The sequence below is a fragment of the Pan paniscus genome, chromosome 17, assembly GCF_029289425.2.
Source record: "Pan paniscus chromosome 17, NHGRI_mPanPan1-v2.0_pri, whole genome shotgun sequence".
In the NCBI taxonomy this organism is placed as follows: Eukaryota; Metazoa; Chordata; class Mammalia; order Primates; family Hominidae; genus Pan; species Pan paniscus.
Window position 1 is genome coordinate 97797418 of NC_073266.2, and position 23466 is coordinate 97820883.

Below are 23466 nucleotides of genomic sequence, written 5' to 3' on the forward strand. Positions count from 1 at the left end.
ATGTGATCACATCTGTCATTTGCTGAGTAACTGAATTTGTAATTGTAATTTGAATCTTGATGGCTGCCAGAACGACAGTGTTAATGAAAACCGCGCCAACCAGGGCATATTTAGGAAGGGCTGTGTGCTGTATAAATATTCAGAAAAGCTTTTTCAAAAAGACTTCGAGAGAGGGTTCTGGACTGTCATCTGTCTATCTGATGAGCTTGGGCCCATTTTCTCATCTACGTTCCTCAGAGAATGTGTGCAGATTCAGTGAAAGATGGCACATGATAGGCACTTGATAAATCTGTCATTCTCTTTTTGAGGGATTACTTTATCTCTGGTATTCTCTTCCACTTAGAACACAGCTGAAATATTCATGCATTTTGTTTACTCAAAAGTCAAAAAAGTTTTTATTCTCTGATATATAAAACCAAGAAAACTTTAATACATAATATGCATAGTTTTGTTTTTTTAAAAGGAGAAAGTGGCAGAAGTACAGACCTGTGTAGAAAAATACACTCAAGCAGCTGTTCTAAGCAGTAATTCCTAAAATTATGAATAGCACACAAATCTCAGTGAAAGCCTCATTTCTTAAAAAAAACTCACATTTGCTTAACAACTTAAAATGTGATAAGAAATTTAACCTTCCTTCTTGATAGCCGACCCAGTTATATAACAGACATTCAAGAATCAGCAATAACTTAGTAAAAGAACATTTCCTTTGTGAGGGTAACATTATTAGTTTTAGTTCCACAAAAACTGCTTCTGACTGCTGGGGCACTGAACGACATGCCCTTCATCAGAGAGCAAGTCGGGGGGGGGTGCGGATCCTCACCGGAGAGGTCATGGGGAAGCATCTTTGGTCTTCTCTTGCTTAGGAACAAAGGGCCAGCAATCCATTGCATACAAATAACATCAAACACAGGTGCAGGAATTCACAACTCCTCAGCAAAAGCTATTTCTTACAAATAGAACTTGCTTTTCACTTAATATTCAGAAAAAATGAAAATGCTGAGATGCAGTTTTCCCTCTTAGCAGTTCCATGTTCACGAAGTCAGGACAGTTCTGCCACTGACCAGCAGGTGGTGCTGGACCACAAGGAGAAGCAGCGGGAGGTACGCAGCTCCGACAACCTAGAAAAATATTTCTTTACCTGTATCTGTATGAAAGATTTGGTCAGAGTTCTCAAAGTATAAATGTAACATTTTATTCAAGCAAAACACATTATATAAAATTTAATTGTATCAAATAGGAATTTTTAAAATTACTAAATATATAAATGTTGCTGGAAGATCAACATAAAGTGAGGATGAATTTAGTATTTGTTAAAAATCACTAAGTTCCACATGACTTCTTATAGTTAAAAGTGAGAACTGCCAGTGACCATTCTAGAAATGAAAATTAGCATGTATTGTGACTTACTAAAAGAAACGTCTGTTTCAGAAAACAAAGATGAGAACTCACGTGCAAATGACTGCATTCTCAAAGCCATTGCTGGACATGTGTGATGCTTATCCTTCATTTCTGCTGAAAACATTTCCGAAATCGCCCTCAGAGTCAGTCAACCCACAGGAAAAGGGTCATCTTAGAGGCAATAGAGGCTTACATCCCAAATGGGACTGCTGAGCCCAGTCCAGCAGAGCTGCTGCTTCCTACCCTGGATTTCCCCTTGAGGCTGAATGGGCCACCTATGTGGGTCACAAAAATAGCCCCTGGTCCGGTGCTGTGGCTCACATCTATAATCCTAGCATTTTTGGAGGCTGAGGGGGGACGTATCACCTGAGGTCAGGAGTTCAAGACCAGCCTGACCAACGTGGTGAAATCCCATCTCTACTAAAAATACAAAAATTAGCTGGGTATGGTGGCATGTGCCTGTCCCAGCTCCTTGGGAGGCTGAGGCAGGAGAATTGCTTGAACCCAGGAGGCGGAGGTTGCAGTGAGCTGAGATCCCTCCAGCCTGGATGACAGAACAAGACACTATGTCTCAAAACAAACAAAAAAAAGCCCCGGAACAATTCCACAGCTGCGGGTGCCATAAGTGTGCTGGTGGGAGCTCTCCTGTCCCAACCGAATTATGACTATGAACAGTGTGAAAATCTGGAATTCATCTCCATGGTTGTACATGGACAGGTTTGGGTGTATTTCTTTTCTTTTTTTTTTTCCCGAGACAGAGTCTTGCTCTGTCACCCAGGCTGGAGTGCAGTGGTGCGATCTCAGCTCACTGCAACCTCTGCCTCCTGGGTTCAAGCGATTCTCCTGCCTCAGCCTCCCAAGGTAGCTGGGATTACAGGCGCCTGCCACCACACCTGGCTAATTTTTATATTTTTAGTAGAGACGGGGTTTCACCATGTTGGCCATGCTGGTCTCGACCTCCTGACCTCGTGATCAGCCCACGTAGGCCTCCCAAAGTGCTGGGATTACAGACGTGAGCCACTGCACCTGGCTGCATTCGTTATTAAAAACCAGCCTCTTGTCACGTACATCAGCACAGTCGGCCTCGCCTGCAAGTCAGCAGAGAGCACAGCAAGAATGCTGAGACATGTTGCATGGGCCAACTTAAAAACATGAATTTGACTATTTTAAAAAAGTAATTTTAAAGCTTCACTTTAAAAACAAAGTATTTGTAAAAATTTTAAAAAGCATTTTTTTGCACTTGGTCAGATCTTTTCTATCACTTTGCAAAGGCGCCAAGACCTGCACTCAGGCCTGGTATGGAGTGTGTCTACAGGCGTTCATTTTAAGTTCTGTGGCGAAATTCTATAAAAATAGGCAATACTTGTGTTTTTATATCCGGAAGTTGAAACAAAGAGCAGGGTTGTTTTTGTGGTCACAAAAACAACAAAAAATGAGCGGATGCAGTCTGCAGGTCCTGTCCCTGTCCTTACCGGGGAACTGGAGCTAGGATTTGGGGGCCTCTCGGGAGTCTAGAGCGTGACCGCGGGCCCGTGCTCCTCCACGCCGCCTGGCGGCAGCGCCAGGCTGTGACGTGGGTCGGCCCGCAGGGAGCTGAGCAGCCGCTGGAGGCCGCCGTCCAGGGCCAGGTCCCGCTGCAGCCGCTGCGCCAGGCCCGCGCCATTGACCCGGGAGAGGCTGCCTGCGGGCGCGCCCGGGGTCTGGGGGGGACGTGCAGGCTCCAGTGTGCCCTCGATGACGACGTCGTTGTCCTCATCGCTCTCCGCCTCGTCGGGGTGGAAGTTCTGCAGGACGCGCGGGGCGGGGGGACCCACGAAGCCCGCGGTGCCGTCCGAGGGAGGTCCCGAGCTGCCCAACGCGCGGCCGCCGCGCACCACGTTGTTGCGCTGGTTGGCGGGCTTGACGGTGATGATGAGGTTGTGGCTGTTGGCGATCATCATGTCCGTGACCTGGTCCAGCGTCTTCCCGGCCACCTCAATGCCGTTCACCTCCAGGACCTCGTCATTCACAGCCAGCAGCCCGGTGCTCTCCGCCAGGCCCCCGGGTACCATGCGCGAGATGAAGATGCCGGGCACCTTCTCCAGCCCGTGCGGGGTCACGCGCACGCTGGCGCCATCGCGGATGTAGAAGCCCAGCGGCTTCTCGCAGCCGTGCCGGTGCAGCCGCACTCGCCGGTGCGTCTCGGGGACCAGGTCCACATCGATGATGGACGATACGGGGCGGAAGTCGCGCGGGAGGCCGATGTCCAGGTGTGCACGCCGCCGGGGTCCTTCATCACGCAGCGCGCCCAGCGCCCGCCTCCGCCTGCACAGCGAGCCCGCGCCGAGGCTGCCACGCTCGGCCTCCTCTGCGGGAGAGGGGACAGTTAGAGGGGACACACAACCGAGCCCCGCCTGAGCCCTCGGCCGTCATACACCTGGCACTGCTGTTCCATCTGCGTGACGCCGAAGCACCCAGGGTGCACAGGAGCATTCCAGACCTGCAGGCTGAGCTGAAATCAGGCAAGCTCAAGTGCAGTCCCCTAAAATTAACTCTCTAGCGCTCTCCTTACAGCTCCACAGGCACCAAACCAAAAAGAACTCAGAGATTAAAAGGTGCTAGCAGGCAGCTGCAGCAGAGAGAATCAATGGCAGTGGAGGGTTTAGGGCTTGGAGGGCTGGCGAGTGCCTCAGCCTTCTGGGAGGCAGCAGGCTGGACTGGGGACTTCTTAAGCTTTGCCCATTCTCCCATATTTCCTTCTCTCAACTGTAAGACGGAGGCTCGTTTTTTTTCTAAGGTTAATTACAACTAAGAGAGACCTTTCCTGCTTTCTTCTTTTCTATGCGCAAGCCCCACCACAGTGTCTTCTAGCCAGCATTCAAGGCCCCTGAATGTGTCACTCAGTCGGGCGTGTGAGCATTTCCCTGCGTTTTTGGTTAGCAGCTGATGAGGGGAGATGAGTAGAGGAAGGAGTGGGATCAGAGGATGGCTGCTTCCCTTCTGTGAGGTCCCGCAGAGTCAGTGCTATTTGTAGGCACATGGAGCCTCAAGGCTTACCAATATGCCCAGCCTCACATGGGGGCTGTGCAGCTCTCTTCCTCAGGTCTCCCAGGGACCCTGTGGGATCCGCCTGGTCACACCTGCCAGCCTGTGGCATGACACATTTGTGGCAGTGTGTAAACTTTACCCTAAAGTTGGGCTACTGCAAAATAAAATGAAAGTCCACTGAATTAATCAAGCAGAAACGTAAGGAGCTTAGTCTAAAGTAAAAATTTTAAGTGAAGAGACTGGTGGCATTTGGAAACTCTGAATAATGCATTTTCCTCATGTCAGAAAAAAAATCTTGTTTCATTAATTTTTATATGAAACCTCTTGTTCTTGACACACAAGACTCTGTAAGACAGGCGTCTCGGGGAGCAGAGGGAAGGGCTTGCTCTGTGAGGCTTGGTCCTGTGGAGTTGGTGGCATCCACAGCAGCCTGCTCTTTGGGCTGGGGAGGCTCACATCTTTGCTTTGCCAGTGAAAGCCAGGAGGACCGGGAGCCCAGGCAGAAGCAATGCCATAAACAGGAGCTCCTCAGAGCAGAGACCTCCAGGCTCCAGGGGTCAGTCTGGCTTCTGCATTTCAGTGAGCAGGCAGGGCCCATTATGACTTGCTTTGGAGATGATGGGGAATGCTGGTTGACAGTCCTGGAAAGGACTCGAAGACAAATTACTTCCACCATGGAGGCAACATTCAGGCAGCTTGGAGAGGAGGCCAATGCTCAGGCATCACATCTCTCAACCCAGCAGAGCCCATGGCTGCCTAGACAACGAGAAGGCCCTAGCACAGGCTCTGGCACATGCTCCAGGCAGCAGGGTTAATGCACCCTGGAGCTGGGATGCCCCAGCATGAGGACTGTCTTCCTGGGAGCTGGCATCCTGGCCAGCACTCAACACATGCTGCTCAGTGACGGAACCCATCTGTCATCAGTTATCAGCATAATTTATTACCCACTGACACAGTAAGGTCTGGAAGGACTTTTGAAATAAGATGACTTTTAAAAACTATACCTGTAAACCCTGTTTACCCTGACGTGATTATTATGCATTGTATGCCTGTATCAAAATCTCATGTAACCCATAAATATATATACCTAATATGTACCCACAAAAATAAAAAAATAAAATGACACTTGTAATACTTCTTCCCAGCTGTGACCACCGGGGCTGGGTGTGCATGTCTGTCAAGTCCTTTCTTGCACACTCACACGTACATGTGGCTATGGTTGTGCTTGTTTTATAGAAATGGGATCTTGGTTCCTGGCCAGCATCCGGCCTCTCTGCACCTCACAGACGCTGCAAATCCTTACTCAGTGACTTCAGGGATACAGGTGAGTGGATAAAGTCCCTGCCCTGAAGTAGCCATGAAGCGAGTGGGAGAGATACAGACTGAATTTTACATACAGCTACATGGAGAACACCGTGAGACTGGATGTGCACAGGATATGATAGGAACAGTGCGGGGGCATCTGGGGAGGTGGCAGTTATGCTGCCCGGGGTGTGGGGATCAACAACACAAAGTTCAAGAGAAGACGCCGGAGGGTGAGTGGCACAGAGCTCCTCTTCCCGTGATGAGGAGAGACTACCTGTAGAGTCCATCTGGTCTGGCTGCTGCCGCAGGTTTGGACTAACCAAGGGCCTGGGACAGAGTGGGCTCTCCCTGGACTAAAAGCTAAACCTCACTGAAGGCATCTGCCTCATGATTGCTCATTCTAAGTGGGAGGGACTGTGGATCCATGGGGCCGCAGATGGAAGTGTGGCAGTGTCCAAGGCACAGTGCTCTGCCTGCTTTCCATGATATGGGCTCTTCCCAAGGGGTCTCCTTGGATGACAAATCTATGCACTTTCAAGAAGGCAACCCCTCTGGCAAACTCATGCCTGCAAGAACATTGTGGTGCAGGTGGCCATCCACATGCTCCTCCTTGAGGACAGGCCCTATGCTCAGGCCCTGTGCTCAGAGCCATGAGCAGCAGGGCCCAGGAGAAGAAACTAGTTTTATGCAGGGCAGGTGAGGCCTGAGATGCTGAGGGTAGGGGAGTAAGAAATGGTGTGTGTCCACGTGTGAAACAGCCTGGCCGCCTGTCCCACACACGGGCAGAGTACAGTGAGGCTTGGCCCAGGAGAGGTGACACCTACTGTTCCAAGCATCCTCTTTCTCTCTACCACTGACTCACAGAGTTTCAGGTTCAATTTCACCTCCCTCTGAGAGCCGCTTGTCTTCAAGTCCCAGTTCACGGCCACCCATCCCGGGAGCCCCACCCCTGTTCCGCATGGTGCATTCCCTTCCACCAAAACCACAAACCTGTCTGCATCACAAGGGCCAGGCGGAAGCATCTCGGCCATCCCCACAGGGCAGCAAGTGCTCTGGCCGTGGTGCACGGTGGACTGGATTGAGGCTCAAGCCCAGAACTGTAGGATACAGAGAAGGGCACAACAGGCCGGGCCCCTCCTCGTAAGGGGCTTATAAATCACTTAGGTAGACCAGGGTTCCCTGCACCAATAAAAGCAAGTGTGTGGACCTCTGCTTCCCAGAAGTCATGTAGTTCTTCCCATCCCTCCTAAGTTCAACAAAAACCCTGGATGTTACATACAAAACAACAAATATAAGATGACGCAGGAGAGAAGTCGCACTAGCTGGGGCCTCAGGACCGGAGAAGCAACATGGCAGCAGCTCCTTGGGTTTTCTTTTAGCCTTGTCATCCCAGACTTGGAGCTGAAGGCACCAGCAACCTGGATGCACCAACAGGCATAGACCAAAAAGCCCCATCAAAAGTCTGCTCTGTCTGTACAAAGATCAGAAAGAGGCAGCCTAAAAGGACGGAACACGTGTGGACAATAACTACCCCACCTGCTGCACCCCACACACACAGCCTGGACCCTCACCTCCTCAAGGCTAGAATGGGTGCCCAACAGCCCCCGGCTCTGGTGCTAGAGAGACTAAGCAGGGAGTGAGGACCTGGCCTTTGTCTTTTGTCCATGGGCCCCACAGTCTTGAGTGGGCCTCTCCTCCCTCAAAACACTTAGGGGCCATCCTAACAGCCCCTCCTCCTGGCCAAGTCCCAACTACTGCAAATCCCTCCCCTGCACTCCAAACCCTCCAACCTGTGAGGGGCGTTGCCTCTGTGATGTGCTCTCCATGTGTCTAAAAGGCTCCAGCTTTTAACTTTCATGGTTGGGTGTTTCCACCGGGTCCACACTGCTCTTCACGTCACAACTGAATGTCATGCCCATAGTAAGAGGATGAAACTGGGGGGTCCTGGGCCTTCAAGGACTTGAGCAGAGGGGAGCCTTGTTTACCCACCTAACAATAATGTAAAATATAATCCTAGCCAACCTCAAATTAAACCTTTTGAAGATATGTAATGGGGGAACCTGCCCCCAATATTTCAACGTAGGTTCTATTTTCCATAAATGTCGGCCAGCTGAGAAAGAGAAAGAGTACAAAGAGAGGAATTTTACAGCTGGGCCACCAGGGATGACATCACCTATCGGTAGGACCGTGATGCCCACCTGAGCCTCAAACCAGCAGGTTTTTTATTACGGGTGTCAAAACGGGAGGGGGTGTAAAACAGGGAGTGGGTACAAAGATCACATGCTTCAAAAGGCAAAAAGCAGACGTACTAATAAGGGTATAACAAAGATCACATGCTTCTGAGGGAACAGGACAAAAGGAAAAAGCGGAACCACTGATAAGCATCCAACAAACACAAGGCAAAGGGCAAAAGCAGAACCACTGATAAGGGTCTATGTTCAGCAGTGCACATATTGTCTTGATAAACATCTTCAACAACAGAAAACAGGGTTCGAGAGCAGAGAACCAGTCTGACCACAAATTTACCAGGGCAGAGTTTTTCCCCACCCTAGTAAGCCTGAAGGTTCTGCAGGAGACCAGGGCGTATCTCAGTCCTTATCTCAATCACATAAGACAGACATTCCCAGAGTGGCCATTTATAGACCTCCCCTAGGAATGCATTCCTTTCCCAGGGTATTAATATTAATATTCCTTGCTAAGAAAAGAATTTAGTGATCTCTCTCCTACTTCCATGTCCATTTATAGGCTCTCTGCAAGAAGAAAAATATGGCTCTTTTTGCCTGACCCTGCAGACAGACCTTATGGTTGTCTTCCCTTGTTCCCTAAAAATCACTGTTAGTCTGTTCTTTTTCAAGGTGCACTGATTTCATATTGTTCAAACACATGTTTTACAATTTGTACAGTTAACACAATTATCACAGTGGTCCTGAGGTGACGTATATCCTCAGCTTACGAAGATAACAGGATTAAGAGATTAAAGTAAAGACAGGCATAAGAAATTATAAAAGTATTATTTGGGAACTGATAAATGTCCATGAAATCTTCACAATTTATGTTCCTCTGTTGTGGCTCCAGCCAGTCCCTCCATTCAGGGTCCCTGACTTCCTGCAATGGATATGTCTTTGCCTCTAAAATTTTAGTAAAGGTTTGTTTTGAAAAAACATGGTGTTGAACTGTTAACCTCCAGGAAGTTGCCAGAAAACATAATTTATCATTTCCACTGGGTGCGCTGGCTCACACCTGTAATCCCAGCACTTTGGAAGGCCAAGCTGGGTAGATCACCTGAGGTCAGGAGTTCAAAACCAGCCTGACCAACATGGTGAAACCCTGTCTCTATTAAAAATACAAAAATTAGCTGGGTGTTGTGGCATCTGCCTGTAATCCCAGCTAGTAGGGAGACTGAGGCAGCAGAATCGCTTCCAGACAGCGGAGGTTGCAGTGAGCTGAGATCGTGCCATTGCACTCCAGCCTGGGCAAGAAGAGCAAAACTCCATCTCAAAAAAAAAAAATTATCATTTCCGCTTATTTCCTAACACAGCTACCACTTTGTCACCATTTGGACCTGTAAAAAATGTGACTGTTCCCTTGTATTTTTCCTTCTGAGATGAAGGCAGGCATGTCAGCGGCACACAGCCTCAGCTCATGGACACCGTATGGTCAGGTCGGCACCAACACAGCACACCACCCCAATCATGAGTGTGTTCCTCCTCTCTGCCGCACCCCAAGCAGAACAAAGGCCCAGATGCAGGGCTGCAAGTGTCTCTCTCGGCAGCCCCACTGCATTCTGCCAAGCAGGCGACACAGTCTGGGGCACGTGTGCCATGGCAGACACTGCTGGTATGACCCTCGGTCATGGGGGCATCAGGACGCCTTGTCTCAGTGGAAAGTCTCCACCTCCCTTAGAATTTAAAGGCGTCAAGTTCATTGAAAGCGATCAGTTACAGCCTCCTCCATGGTCAGATCTAGTTGCCCCAAACACAACAGCTCCGTGGCAGCTTTTTTACAGCAGCATTTTCAAGTTTCTGGTAAATGTCCTCTGTAGAGAGCGTCAGACAAGCAGGGGAGGTACGTGCCCCTTTCATCCTGTCCTGACTCCTTACATCCTCAGAGCACGAGACAGTCCACAGGGTCCTCCCTCCCCATGTCCACCTTCCCGGGGAACTTCAGGGGAGTACATAGCCCTCCCTGCAGACCAGGAAGGTCTGGTCCTCCCCCAACCATAAGGGGGCTGTTCTCACAGAAGTCCCTTCAGGGCCCCTTCTCCAAACCACAGCCACCTCTTTTGGGGCCCCACAACTGCAAACACTTGAGGATCCAACAAACCAGAGTCCCCTTTGATCTCAGTCGTGCTGGCCAGACCCTAACATCCCATGCTGACCCCTCTGGCCTTGGCCCTGTGCTCCAAGGGAGTTTCAGCGCATCTAAAGGTGCAGGGCTCCGTGTGTCACCGTATGGAATAATTACCACTTTTCAGGGCAAGACAATGGCCAATAAAAACAGTGACAGTTCACAATTACAAGTGACGCCCATTGGGCCTCACAGGCCACATCCCTGCTGTGGGTCTTCTGTTGTGGTTCCTGCCTGAGAGCATCATGCTGCGTGTGGACCTGTGTGCAGGATAACACATGGGCAGTGTTGTGTGTAGACCTGTGTGCCGGATAACACATGGGCAGTGTTGCGTGTGGACGTGTTGCAGGATAACACATGGGCAGTGTTGCATGTGGACGTGTGTGCAGGATAACACACGGGCAGTGTTGCGTGTGGACGTGTGTGCAGGATAACACACGGGCAGTGTTGCGTGTGGACGTGTGTGGAGGATAACACACGGGCAGTGTTGCGTGTGGACGTGTGTGCAGGATAACACACGGGCAGTGTTGCGTGTGGACGTGTTGCAGGATAACACATGGGCAGTGTTGCGTGTGGACGTGTGTGCAGGATAACACATGGGCAGTGTTGCGTGTGGACGTGTTGCCGGATAACACATGGGCAGTGTTGCGTGTGGACGTGTTGCAGGATAACACACGGGCAGTGTTGCGTGTAGACCTGTGTGCAGGATAACACACGGGCAGTGTTGCGTGTGGACGTGTTGCAGGATAACGTGGGCAGTGTTGCGTGTGGACGTGTGTGCAGGATAACACACGGGCAGTGTTGTGTGTGGACGTGTGTGCAGGATAACACACGGGCAGTGTTGCGTGTGGACCAGTGTGCAGGATAACACACGGGCAGTGTTGCGTGTGGACTTGTTGCCGGATAACACATGGGCAGTGTTGCGTGTGGACGTGTGTGCAGGATAACACATGGGCAGTGTTGCGTGTGGACGTGTTGCAGGATAACACATGGGCAGTGTTGCGTGTGGACCTGTGTGCAGGATAACACGTGGGCAGTGTTGCGTGTGGACGTGTTGCAGCATAACACGTGGGCAGTGTTGCGTGTGGACGTGTGTGCAGGATAACACACGGGCAGTGTTGCATGTGGACATGTTGCAGGATAACACATGGGCAGTGTTGCATGTGGACGTGTGTGCAGGATAACACATGGGCAGTGTTGCGTGCGGACGTGTTGCAGGATAACACACGGGCAGTGTTGCGTGTGGATGTGTTGCAGGATAACACATGGGCAGTGTTGTGTGTAGACCTGTGTGCCGGATAACACATGGGCAGTGTTGCGTGTGGACGTGTGTGCAGGATAACACACGGGCAGTGTTGCGTGTGGACGTGTTGCAGGATAACACATGGGCAGTGTTGCGTGTGGACCTGTGTGCAGGATAACACGTGGGCAGTGTTGCGTGTGGACCTGTGTGCAGGATAACACACGGGCAGTGTTGCATGTGGACGTGTTGCCGGATAACACATGGGCAGTGTTGCGTGTGGACGTGTGTGCAGGATAACACATGGGCAGTGTTGCGTGTGGACGTGTTGCAGGATAACACATGGGCAGTGTTGCGTGTGGACCTGTGTGCAGCATAACATGTGGGCAGTGTTGCGTGTGGACGTGTTGCAGGATAATGTGGGCAGTGTTGCGTGTGGACGTGTGTGCAGGATAACACACGGGCAGTGTTGCATGTGGACGTGTTGCCGGATAACACATGGGCAGTGTTGCGTGTGGACGTGTGTGCAGGATAACACATGGGCAGTGTTGCGTGTGGACGTGTTGCAGGATAACACATGGGCAGTGTTGCGTGTAGACCTGTGTGCAGGATAACACATGGGCAGTGTTGCGTGTGGACGTGTGTGCAGGATAACACATGGGCAGTGTTGCGTGTAGACCTGTGTGCAGCATAACGTGGGCAGTGTTGCGTGTGGACGTGTTGCAGGATAACACATGGGCAGTGTTGCGTGTGGACGTGTGTGCAGGATAACACATGGGCAGTGTTGCGTGTGGACGTGTGTGCAGGATAACACATGGGCAGTGTTGCGTGTAGACCTGTGTGCAGCATAACACGTGGTCAGTGTTGCGTGTGGACGTGTGTGCAGGATAACACATGGGCAGTGTTGCGTGTGGACCTGTGTGCAGGATAACACATGGGCAGTGTTGCGTGTGGACGTGTGTGCAGGATAACACACGGGCAGTGTTGCGTGTGGACGTGTGTGCAGGATAACACACGGGCAGTGTTGCGTGTGGACGTGTTGCAGGATAACACATGGGCAGTGTTGTGTGTAGACCTGTGTGCAGCATAACACGTGGGCAGTGTTGCGTGTGGACGTGTGTGCAGGATAACACACGGGCAGTGTTGCGTGTGGACGTGTTGCAGGATAACACACGGGCAGTGTTGCGTGTGGACGTGTTGCAGGATAACACATGGGCAGTGTTGCATGTGGACCTGTGTGCAGGATAACACGTGGGCAGTGTTGCGTGTGGACGTGTTGCAGCATAACACGTGGGCAGTGTTGCGTGTGGACGTGTGTGCAGGATAACACACGGGCAGTGTTGCATGTGGACATGTTGCAGGATAACACATGGCCAGTGTTGCATGTGGACGTGTGTGCAGGATAACACATGGGCAGTGTTGCGTGTGGACGTGTTGCAGGATAACACACGGGCAGTGTTGCGTGTGGACGTGTGTGCAGGATAACACACGGGCAGTGTTGCGTGTGGACCTGTGTGCCGGATAACACACGGGCAGTGTTGTGTGTGGACCTGTGTGCCGGATAACACACGGGCAGTGTTGCGTGTGGACGTGTGTGCAGGATAACACATGGGCAGTGTTGCGTGTGGACGTGTTGCCGGATAACACATGGGCAGTGTTGCGTGTGGACGTGTTGCAGGATAACACATAGGCAGTGTTGTGTGTAGACCTGTGTGCAGGATAACACGTGGGCAGTGTTGCGTGTGGACCTGTGTGCAGGATAACACACGGGCAGTGTTGCATGTGGACGTGTTGCAGGATAACACACGGGCAGTGTTGCATGTGGACCTGTGTGCAGGATAACACACGGGCAGTGTTGCGTGTGGACGTGTTGCAGGGTAACACATGGGCAGTGTTGCGTGTAGACCTGTGTGCAGGATAACACACGGGCAGTGTTGCGTGTGGACGTGTGTGCAGCATAACGTGGGCAGTGTTGCGTGTGGACGTGTTGCAGGATAACGTGGGCAGTGTTGCGTGTGGACGTGTGTGCAGGATAACACATGGGCAGTGTTGCGTGTAGACCTGTGTGCAGGATAACACATGGGCAGTGTTGCGTGTGGACGTGTGTGCAGGATAACACATGGGCAGTGTTGCGTGTAGACCTGTGTGCAGCATAACATGTGGGCAGTGTTGCGTGTGGACGTGTTGCAGGATAACGTGGGCAGTGTTGCGTGTGGACGTGTTGCAGGATAATGTGGGCAGTGTTGCATGTGGACGTGTGTGCAGGATAACACATGGGCAGTGTTACGTGTGGACGTGTTGCAGGATAATGTGGGCAGTGTTGCGTGTGGACGTGTGTGCAGGATAACACATGGGCAGTGTTGCGTGTGGACGTGTTGCAGGATAACGTGGGCAGTGTTGTGTGTGGACCTGTGTGCAGGATAACACGTGGGCAGTGTTGCGTGTGGACCTGTGTGCAGGATAACACGTGGGCAGTGTTGCGTGTGGACGTGTTGCAGGATAACACATGGGCAGTGTTGCGTGTAGACCTGTGTGCAGCATAACATGTGGGCAGTGTTGCGTGTGGACGTGTTGCAGGATAACACATGGGCAGTGTTGCGTGTGGACCTGTGTGCAGGATAACACACGGGCAGTGTTGCGTGTGGACGTGTTGCAGGATAACACATGGGCAGTGTTGCGTGTGGACCTGTGTGCAGGATAACACACGGGCAGTGTTGCATGTGGACGTGTTGCAGGATAATGTGGGCAGTGTTGCGTGTGGACGTGTGTGCAGGATAACACGTGGGCAGTGTTGCGTGTGGACGTGTTGCAGGATAACACGTGGGCAGTGTTGCATGTGGACGTGTTGCAGGATAATGTGGGCAGTGTTGCGTGTGGACGTGTGTGCAGGATAACACGTGGGCAGTGTTGCATGTGGACGTGTTGCAGGATAATGTGGGCAGTGTTGCGTGTGGACGTGTGTGCAGGATAACACATGGGCAGTGTTGCGTGTGGACGTGTTGCAGGATAACACACGGGCAGTGTTGCGTGTGGACGTGTTGCAGGATAACGTGGGCAGTGTTGCGTGTGGACGTGTTGCAGGATAACACGTGGGCAGTGTTGCGTGTGGACGTGTTGCAGGATAACACATGGGCAGTGTTGCGTGTGGACGTGTGTGCAGGATAACACATGGGCAGTGCTGAGGACAGGGCACGGCTCTTCATGCAGCAGCTCACTCAGGGCAGCAAGCTTGGAGCAGGTACTCCTGGGGACAGGGACACAGGCTCAGGGATTCAGGGCCCCCGAATGGCCTGGACAGGGAAGGTCTTTTGTGTAACCCCCATGACAGGCAAGGCAGCAGCAACGCTTCACCATGTTTCCAGACAGACTTGGGGTCCTGGGAGGAGGCGCTGCAGAGGGTGGAGCTGGGGCCATGAGGTGTACCCAGGCCTGTCCTCTCTTCCTCCCCCAGCGTCTCTGATGCTCTGAGCCATGTAGAGAGGACGACCATGGGAACATGGCCTAAGATGAACGCCCAGGGGATTTCTGAGCAGCAGGGAGTGTATCCCCTCATGGTGCAGCACCTCTCAGCAGCAGGCACACAGACCACCCTGTACAAAGGCAGGTTCTGAACCCCTGGGCCTGGGGTGCAGCTCGAGGACACTCAGGTGAGGTTGATGCCATGGGTTCATAAACTAATTCTGAATGACAGGAGGTTGATGAGCTAAGTAATGTCTACCACTGTCAAATGGCTGTGTAAGCTGAAAAATGAACACGTTCGTAGGCAGGGGGCAAATGAGCAAGCGGCTCCGTGGAGGAAGCGGGCCGACACCCCACTTGGAGGAGGGCCAGCAAGTGCATGCGACTCTGGTTCTTCCTGAACTCTTGAAGAGATGGGCCGGCCGTGGTCTGCACCCTGAACCCCCTCCCCAGCATCCAAGGGCCCAGGGTGCGTTTGGTGCCAACCACCCCGCCTGCTTCCAGTGAGCTGCAGCTCAGGTGAGAGAACACACAACCTCAGCCTGTCTGCAGTGGGAGGTGCAGGAAGTACTGCCCGCATGCAGCTGCGGTGGCATGGGGATGAGGTGACTGAATTTCAGACAACAATCCTTTTCTCCATCTCTTTAAATATGAACCATTGCATATGGACTTCATTAGTGAAAAATTCCAAACTTTCTTAGAAATAAAATTTGTTTTAAAGAATACCCCATTTCTAAAATTCCAACTTTGATTTCTAAAATACCTTTTTACAAGAAAAAAATTGTCACTGCTTCTTTTTCAAGCAATATGTTAAATCTGGTATTTTCCACAAAGTAAACAATTCAAGGAGTCACATTTTTTAGGCAACTGTCTAACCACCCTCTCTCCCCATATCCTGTTCTCAGTCAAATTATGTTTGTGTGTGTGTGTGTGTGTGTATGTATATGTATAAACTTTTTTTTTTTTGGAGAGAGTCTCGCTCTGTCACCCAGGCTGGAGTGCAATGGCACAATCTCGGCTCACTACAGCCTCCACCTCCCAGCAATTCTCATGCTTCAGCCTCCTGAGTAGCTGGGATTACAGATGTGAACCACCACACCCAGCCGTCAAATTAAATTATATTTTCTTCTTCCATTTCTATTTTGAAGTATCCGTAACGAGGGGAAATTGAAGTCTGGTCCTATGAAGCTCTCACGGTTACAAGTTTTCAAACTAAAGATTTTCTAAGAAATATTTTCTTACAAATAACCCCTTCTGTTACATAAGGGCTTGACCTGATTTATTAAAACTATCCTGACTCTCTGGCGAGGAAGGGTGGGAACTGCTGAAGGTGCCTCTTCCAAAGGTTTCCAGGGTCCTTCTCTCAGATGGAGCCTGTCCAACTGCACTCTGGGGAAGGGAGAGAAACAGGAAGGCGTCGCCTTCACGCTCCGGTCACTCAGGAAGGTGGCTGTGCATGCCTGAGGGCTTGCGCCCGGGTGGAGGTAGCCACGGTCCCGAGACACGCCCTCTGCCCACACCTCCCTACCAGCCTGGCCGGACGCCTGGGGTGCCCAATCGTCTGCATGGTGGAAGCTGCAGAAGTAGTGACAACTCATGGGCATTTGGAGAACGCACCAGGCCCGCGCTCAACATTGCATTTGATCCCTGCGAGCGCTCAACAAGGGAAGCACCAGACAGATGCTGAAATTTAGGTACGGCAGCACTGCTTTGCCTCCCTTGGCAGCACAGGGCTGCAGAAGGACTCGGAATTGCGGGGAACCCTCTGCCTCAAGGCGCTCCACTAGGACACAGACACCCCCTCAGCGGCCCCTCTGCTTTTTCTTCAGAATCTGATACATCTGGCCTGGACGGGAGATGGTGCCCTCGGGCGCCAGAGTGTGGGGTCCTCTTCACAGCCACTCCCACCCCAATTCCTGATCTTCCGAGTTTCCTGGCTCACAGTGTTCCTTGTTCTCAAACCACTTGCTTCACTGCTTCCGATTCAACTTCATTACCTAAAGTGAGAGATACAGCTTCTTTCTTTCCCTCTCAGGATCAATGACTCGGTTTTAGGTCACCATGGAGAGGGGGATTCAGAGCTCACGCATCCGCCACACTTGATTTCAGGAGATGAGTGGCTGCGAGTCACCCTGCTGTGAGTCACCATGGTCCCCTGGTGAATTGCCCAGGCCAAACGCCATGGCCTCACCTGCTCACGGGCAAAGCAGCTGCTTAAATGGTAAGAAATTAGTAAAGAAAGGAAGGAAGGAGGGAAGAAGCCGGAAGGGAGAGCACGTCTCCATCCCTCGATGACGGCATCAGGACGCACCACGTCGGAGACTTCAGCTGCCAGATGAGCACGGCCTATTAGGGCCTTGTCCGGTCCCCGCTTGTCCAAGGGTGGTTAAGACCAGATTCCTTCCCCATAATTAAACAGCATGTAGACACATACAAAAATACCGCAGAACTACTACACCACTGGGTCAAAACACATGCCAGAACAATATTTCATTTTAAAAGACAACATAAATGTCAACATTTAAAAAGCCTGCCACATAAGGTGAAAAACAAAACCTGTTGTGTACTGACTAGTCTCAGAACTCCTTGGCAGTTTTATCTTTTCCAGAAAACTCTGTCTTCAAACCCCAAGACCTGTCTCCTTGTGGCATCCTCCACAGGCTTGGTCTACAGCATGCATCCTCAGGGGTTTCTTCCAGGCTTACCTGGCCACGATCCCCAGCACAGAACAGCTCAAGATCACCGTCTACCCCCATCTGCCAGAGCAAATCTATTTTCCACCAAGACCAGGACTGTCGGCTGTCAGTCACCAAGGACACCCAGGTTGATAGTTGGAGGCGACCAGCACATTCTGATGAGGGAGGTGATGGTGCCTGCCCCAGGACCTGTGTGCACTGCAACAGGCAGCCTGCAGGGCGTGTGCCAGAGGCCAGGGCCTGAGCAACAGACACAGCGCTGCCCAGGTGGGCCCTGCACCCTTGAAGTGAGGGCAGCCTCAACCAACGAAAACACCACACACAAAGTCCTAGTTTCCATCTAAGAAGTGTTTTCTGGAACTTTAAGCAACATTTTATTTCCACAGATGTGGGGAAAAAGGAACCCTATGGTGCATAATTATTAACTTACTTTAGGGTCCTGTTTCTGGACTCAGTGGACTCAAGTGTAGCCAGGTCCAATCTGTGCACTTGCCTCTGGAATGTTCTGCCAACACCCTTTCCCCAGTTTTGCTGGGGAAGGCTGCAGGCAAGGAGAGGAGGCTATTCCTGGCCTTGACCCAGGAGGAGAGACGGGAAAGGAATGAGCAGACTTGAGCTTAAATTTTCATTGGAAGTATTTAAGAAACATCTCATGTTGGTCCTGGTTCTCTATTATTTCTCTCTATTAAAAATACCACCCCAAGTAATCTGTACTCACTATAGAAAAACTGGAAGTAAAAGTAATAATTAAAAAAATCCCTGAAGCCATAACTCACTCTTCTATTACTATAGTCAGCATTTGCTATGCCTTGTCCAACAAGCTGGGGTCGCCTCAGGAAAGAAGACTCTACCGTGCCCACCGCCCTCCCTCCAAGCCCTCCTCCTGTGGCGTCCCTCGTCGGGTAGTGCTGCCTTTTGGGAAGTCACTCTGGGTGGGGGTTTCCACCCTCCTGGGAAGTCTCCGGAACAGAAAGCAGGAGGAGACACCGGCGCATCCAGGCCCCATCCCTCCCCGAATTCACGAGCAGCCAGCAGGGGGCGCCATGGCAGTCCAGCAACAGGCACCTGCTTGCCGCCATCACCGGCCCACGCGCGTTCCCTGTGCATTTTGTTTAAAATTTTTGAGAGAAAATTTACATAACATAAAAGTAACCATTTTAACCATTTTAAAGTGTACAACTCAGTAGCTTTAGCGTGTTCACAATAGAGTGGCGCCATTACCGCTAATTACAGCACATTTCCATCACCCTAAAAAAAAAAGTCTGCTTCTCCCAATGCCTTCCTCTCCTCAGCCCCACAACCATTAATCTACTTTCTGTCTCTGTGGATTTTCCTGCCCTGGACACTTCATATAAATGGAATCTTACAACACGTGGCCTGTGTCTGGCTTTCTTTCACTTAGCATCATGTGTTCAAGGTCATCCACATTGTATAAGGAGTTCAGTATTCCATTGTGTTGATATACCACATTTATTCATCCATTAATTTAATTTGGGTTGTTTCTAGTTTCGGGCTATTGTGAATAATGCTGTTGTGAACACTTATGTACATCTGATACGTGTTATATCAAATGTTCATTTGAAAAGGGGGAAGAATGATAGCGTGTTGCTCTTTCGGTTTGGATGTTCAGTCTGGGCTTTCCAGAGACGCAGAACCAAGTTTTTGTGTGGACACATTTTCCCTTCTGCTGGATATACACCTAGGGGTGGAATTACTGCTCATATGTCTAACTGTTTGAGGAACTGCCAGACTGTTTTCTACAGCGGTTGAAACATTTTCTATTCCCCCCAGCAGTTCTGAGGGTTACGATTTCTCCACAGTCTTGACAATACTTGTTTCTGTCTGTCATTATCAGCCATCACAGTGGGTGTGAAGCGGTGTCTCACTGTGGTTTGCATTTCCCTGATGACTGGTGATGCTAAGCATCTTTTCATGTGCTTATTGGCCACTTGAATATCTTTTTTGGAGAGATGTCTATTCAGATCCTTTGCCCATTTTCAACTGGGTTGGGTTGTATGTCTTTTTTTTTTTTTTTGAGACAGAGTTTCAGTCTGTTGCCCGAGCTGGAATGCAGTGAGGTGATCTTAGCTCACTGCAACCTCTGCCTCCCAGGCTCAGGCCATTTCTGAGGCTGAGTGCCTCAACCTCCCAAGTAGTTGGAATTACAGGTGCCCACTACCGTGCCTGGCTAATTTTTGCATTTTTAGTAGAGACGGTTTTGCCAGGTTGGCCAGGCTGGTCTTGAACTCCTGACCTCAAGTGATCTGCCTGCCTCGTTCTCCCAAAGTGCTGGGATTACAGACATGCACCACCATGCCCAGCTCGGTTGTCTTTTCTATTGACGCGAGTATTCTTTACATATTCCGAATAAGAGTCTCTTCTAAGAAACATGACTTACAAATGCTTTTGTCCATTTTGTGAGGGGTTCTGTTTTCTCAATAGCGTCCATTGACGTACAGCAGGTTTTAATTTTGATGAAGTCCAATTTATCTAATTTTTCTTTTTTGCTTGTGCTTTTGTTGTTATATTTAAGAAATCATTGCCTAATGCGAAGTCACATCCCTGTGCCATTCTAAGTAAAGTAGGAAATAACATTATCTGTTGCTCTGGTAAAAACAAGCACACAAAAAACCAGAAACATAAATGTCACCATATGCTTGGACCCAGGCTTATGAGAACATTTCCATCGGCCTTGGAGAAGTGAGCCCTGAATATCAGGCATTATTAGTTGTCTGGAACCAGCATGATGTAAAAATGAACAAACCAACTACCCAATGTAGAAAGTCCTTATTAAGAAATTAAGTACCACCATGTTCAGCCACTAGGTTCCCAACATCATGAGCGTGTGATGCACACTAGGAAGCACGTTGCTTGGGGCTATGGAAAAAGTTTGTCGTGGAGGACAAAGACAAGACTCAGAACTACAAGGGCAGGGGTCACAGCTGGATACCAACCCAACCTGCTTGGAAAGGGGCAAACGCGGCCGTGCGCGGTGGCTCACGTCTGTAATCCCAGAACTTTGGGAGGCCGAAGTGAGTGGATCATTTGAGGTCAGGCGTTTGAGAGCAGCTCGGCCAACATGGTGAGACCTCATCTCTACTAAAAATGCAAAAATTAGCCAGGCATGGTGGCGCGCGCCTGTAATCCCAGCTACTCGGGAGGCTGAGGGAGGAAAATCGCTTGAACCCAGGAGGCGGAGGTTGCAGTGAGCCAAGATTGTGCCACTGCACTCCAATCTGGGTGTCAGAGCAAGACTTCATCTAAAAAAAAAAAGGGGGAAAACCCTGGGGAGACCCCACCTGGGAAGGGGAAGAAGGCAAACACTGATGCTGACTTTTTTCTGTTAAATGAATTTCTTCAAACAATGGCTCTTTCCTAAAAACCCCTCAAAGTAAAAATAAAGCGAACCCAGACACACTTTTCTCTGCCAAAAGGAAATGGTGTCTCAGCTGGAGGTGGCTCTGGAGCTGCTCCCCAGCAAGTCTGCTCAGCCTCCTTCAAAGCGCATGGCTACTGCCTCACAGAAGCCACTGAGTTATTAGTCCTGGGGCAGTTTCCGGGTCACAACAGGTCACTAATGCCCGAATTTCCTTGGCTTTGTGGCTTCAGGATACAGGGAAAGGCATTCAGTCTGTAGAGTTAGGGAAGCTTTGCCCTATCCCAGAGCCACCGCCCACTGCCTGGACCAGTGCTGAGCCCAGTGTTGAAATCTATAAAATGGGATGTACCACCCTCACTCCACAGGGCTCCTGTAAAACCCCAAGGCTGTGCCTAGAGCCCTCACCTTTTGTGCTGCAGCAAGTTCACAGCCAAGCCTGTTCTTTCCAGGCCCTGTATCCCCTCCAGGTCCACGAACCAAGGGCTGACGTGGAGGCTGAACTCCCACCTCCTCAGGAAAGTCCCAGAGGCTCCATAAAACCTTCCCACCTATTTCCTCCTTGGTCTTCCCAGACCTTGAGGCCAATGACGACTTCCTTTGACAGAGAGGGGAACTGAGGCTGGAGGCCGCTAGGTGACAGCAGGGTGATCGACAACTCCTGGGCTCAAGCAATCCTCTCACCTCAGCCTCCCAAAGTGCTGGGATTACAGGCATGAACCACCGCACCTGCCCACAAGTGCTTTTAATCACGTTTTCCACTATGTCCACCTGGAAGAACTCAGTGCACTGAGAAAAGACTGATGGATGCAGCCCACATTTAGTTCACACTCAGGGGTAACAGCATTATCCAGGTGCTCCGACTCCAGCCCTGGGTGATGCAGGAGGATAACCTCCCAAAACCCATGCCCCTTTGCCAAAGTAAAAAATGTTCACTGTAGGCCGGGTGCGGTGGCTCACGCCTGTAATCCCAGCACTTTGGGAGGCCGAGGTGGGCGGATCACGAGGTCAGGAGATCGAGACCATCCTGGCTAACACGGTGAAATCCCATCTCTACTAAAAATACAAAAAATTAGCCGGGCTTGGTGGCAGGCGCCTGTAGTCCCAGCTACTTGGGAGGCTGAGACAGGAGAATGGCGTGAACCCGGGAGGCGGAGAGTGAGCCGAGACTGTACCACTGCACTCCAGCCTGGGCGACAGAGCCAGACTCCGTCTCAAAAAATAAAAAAAAAATGTTCATTGTAAAAAAACATGATCTCTCATGCATTTGTCTGTTCATTCCTAACCAATGCTCAGGGAGAGCACCCAACAGAGGCCAGGCTGGGATCAGAAGACTAAACAGACTGGAGAAAATGGATTAAACAAAGCAGAAAGAAAATGCCCCATAATCCTTCTTCCTAACAGTCTAGTACACACTTCCCCAGACTATTTAGTGCAACTAACACATGCTAGATGGGAAACACATAACACTTTAATAATTGTTTTGCTGCAGAAGTGTGAACATAATGTGTGTCTTAGCTCCAGCGGCCATAACAAAATACCACAGATGGTGCAGCTTAAGCTATGCACATTTATTTCTCACAGTTCTGGAGGCTGGAAAGTCCCATATCAAGGTCCGGCTTGTAACAGTTTCTGGGGAGGGCTCTTTTCCCGGCTTACAGACAGCTGCCTTCTTCCTGTATCCCCACGTGGCAGGGAGACCGAGATCTCTGGTGCCTCCTCCTCTGCTTATGACACAATCTGATTAGGTCAGGGCTTCGTCCTTACGATCTTATTTAACCTTCATCACCCCCTAAAGACGCTGTCTCCAGATACAGTCAGACTGAGGGCTAGGACTTCGACATCAGAACCTGGGGTGACGTATCGATTCAGTGCACTACGCACACTGTTCCGTAATTGTTCTCTTGCTGAGTGTATCTGAGTCACGTTCTCTGTCAGGGCACAACCCTCGTTCCACCACTGCAGGGACGTTAGGTGTTCGGGCTTTTGCCAAATGTTCACCATCACAAAAAAACACCACAGCGAACAACCACACAGACCCGCCGCTGAGCATCTGGGGTGGCCACTTCCTGGATGCACAACTGCTGTGTTTTGTGTTATGTTTTCTGAGAGACACCCTCAGGCTTGTTTCTCTGAAATTCTGCAGGTGGTACCTCTAAATCCAAAAACTCCAAATGTCCACCAGCTCCAGTCACATTGGAGGTGAGTGCCTGCTGGGATGTCATGCTGGTAAGAGTGTGGTAAGTTCTAAGGGGCTTCCTGAGGAGGTGGCTTCCAAAAGGGAGAAGAGGCTGGCTGTACCCGGAGGGTCTGTGGGAGGTGACCCAGAGGTGGAGGAGGAGAGAGCTCCTAGAGCCAGGATGAAGACAGAAAAGCGGGGGTGGGGGGCAACTGATACGTCTTGAAACACAAATTCACATTTTTTCCTGGAAACTATCCGTGGTATAGAGAAGCACATTAAAGAAGAGGGAACAACATTATAAAGTAGGAATTGGAGCAGATAACTTGATCAGGTTTAAAGTACACACATGTGCTTTTAATCAAGTTTTTCCTTGTGTCTCTACCTGAAAGAACTCAACCCACTAAGAAAAGACTGATGGATACATCCCACGTTTACT

The 23466-nt window shown here is 50.5% G+C and overlaps 1 protein-coding gene across 1 annotated transcript in view; it reads right to left on the minus strand.

The window, feature by feature from the left end:
* Window positions 1-446: 446 nt before the first annotated feature.
* The window catches only part of PARD6G (par-6 family cell polarity regulator gamma), a 94535-nt gene continuing 71515 nt past the window's right edge, over window positions 447-23466 (minus strand). Inside the window, exon 3 of the mRNA XM_034943430.3 lies at window positions 447-3745. Coding sequence (XP_034799321.2) covers window positions 2910-3745 — 836 coding nt within the window. The 3' untranslated portion in view covers window positions 447-2909. The remainder of the gene's footprint in view (window positions 3746-23466) is intronic.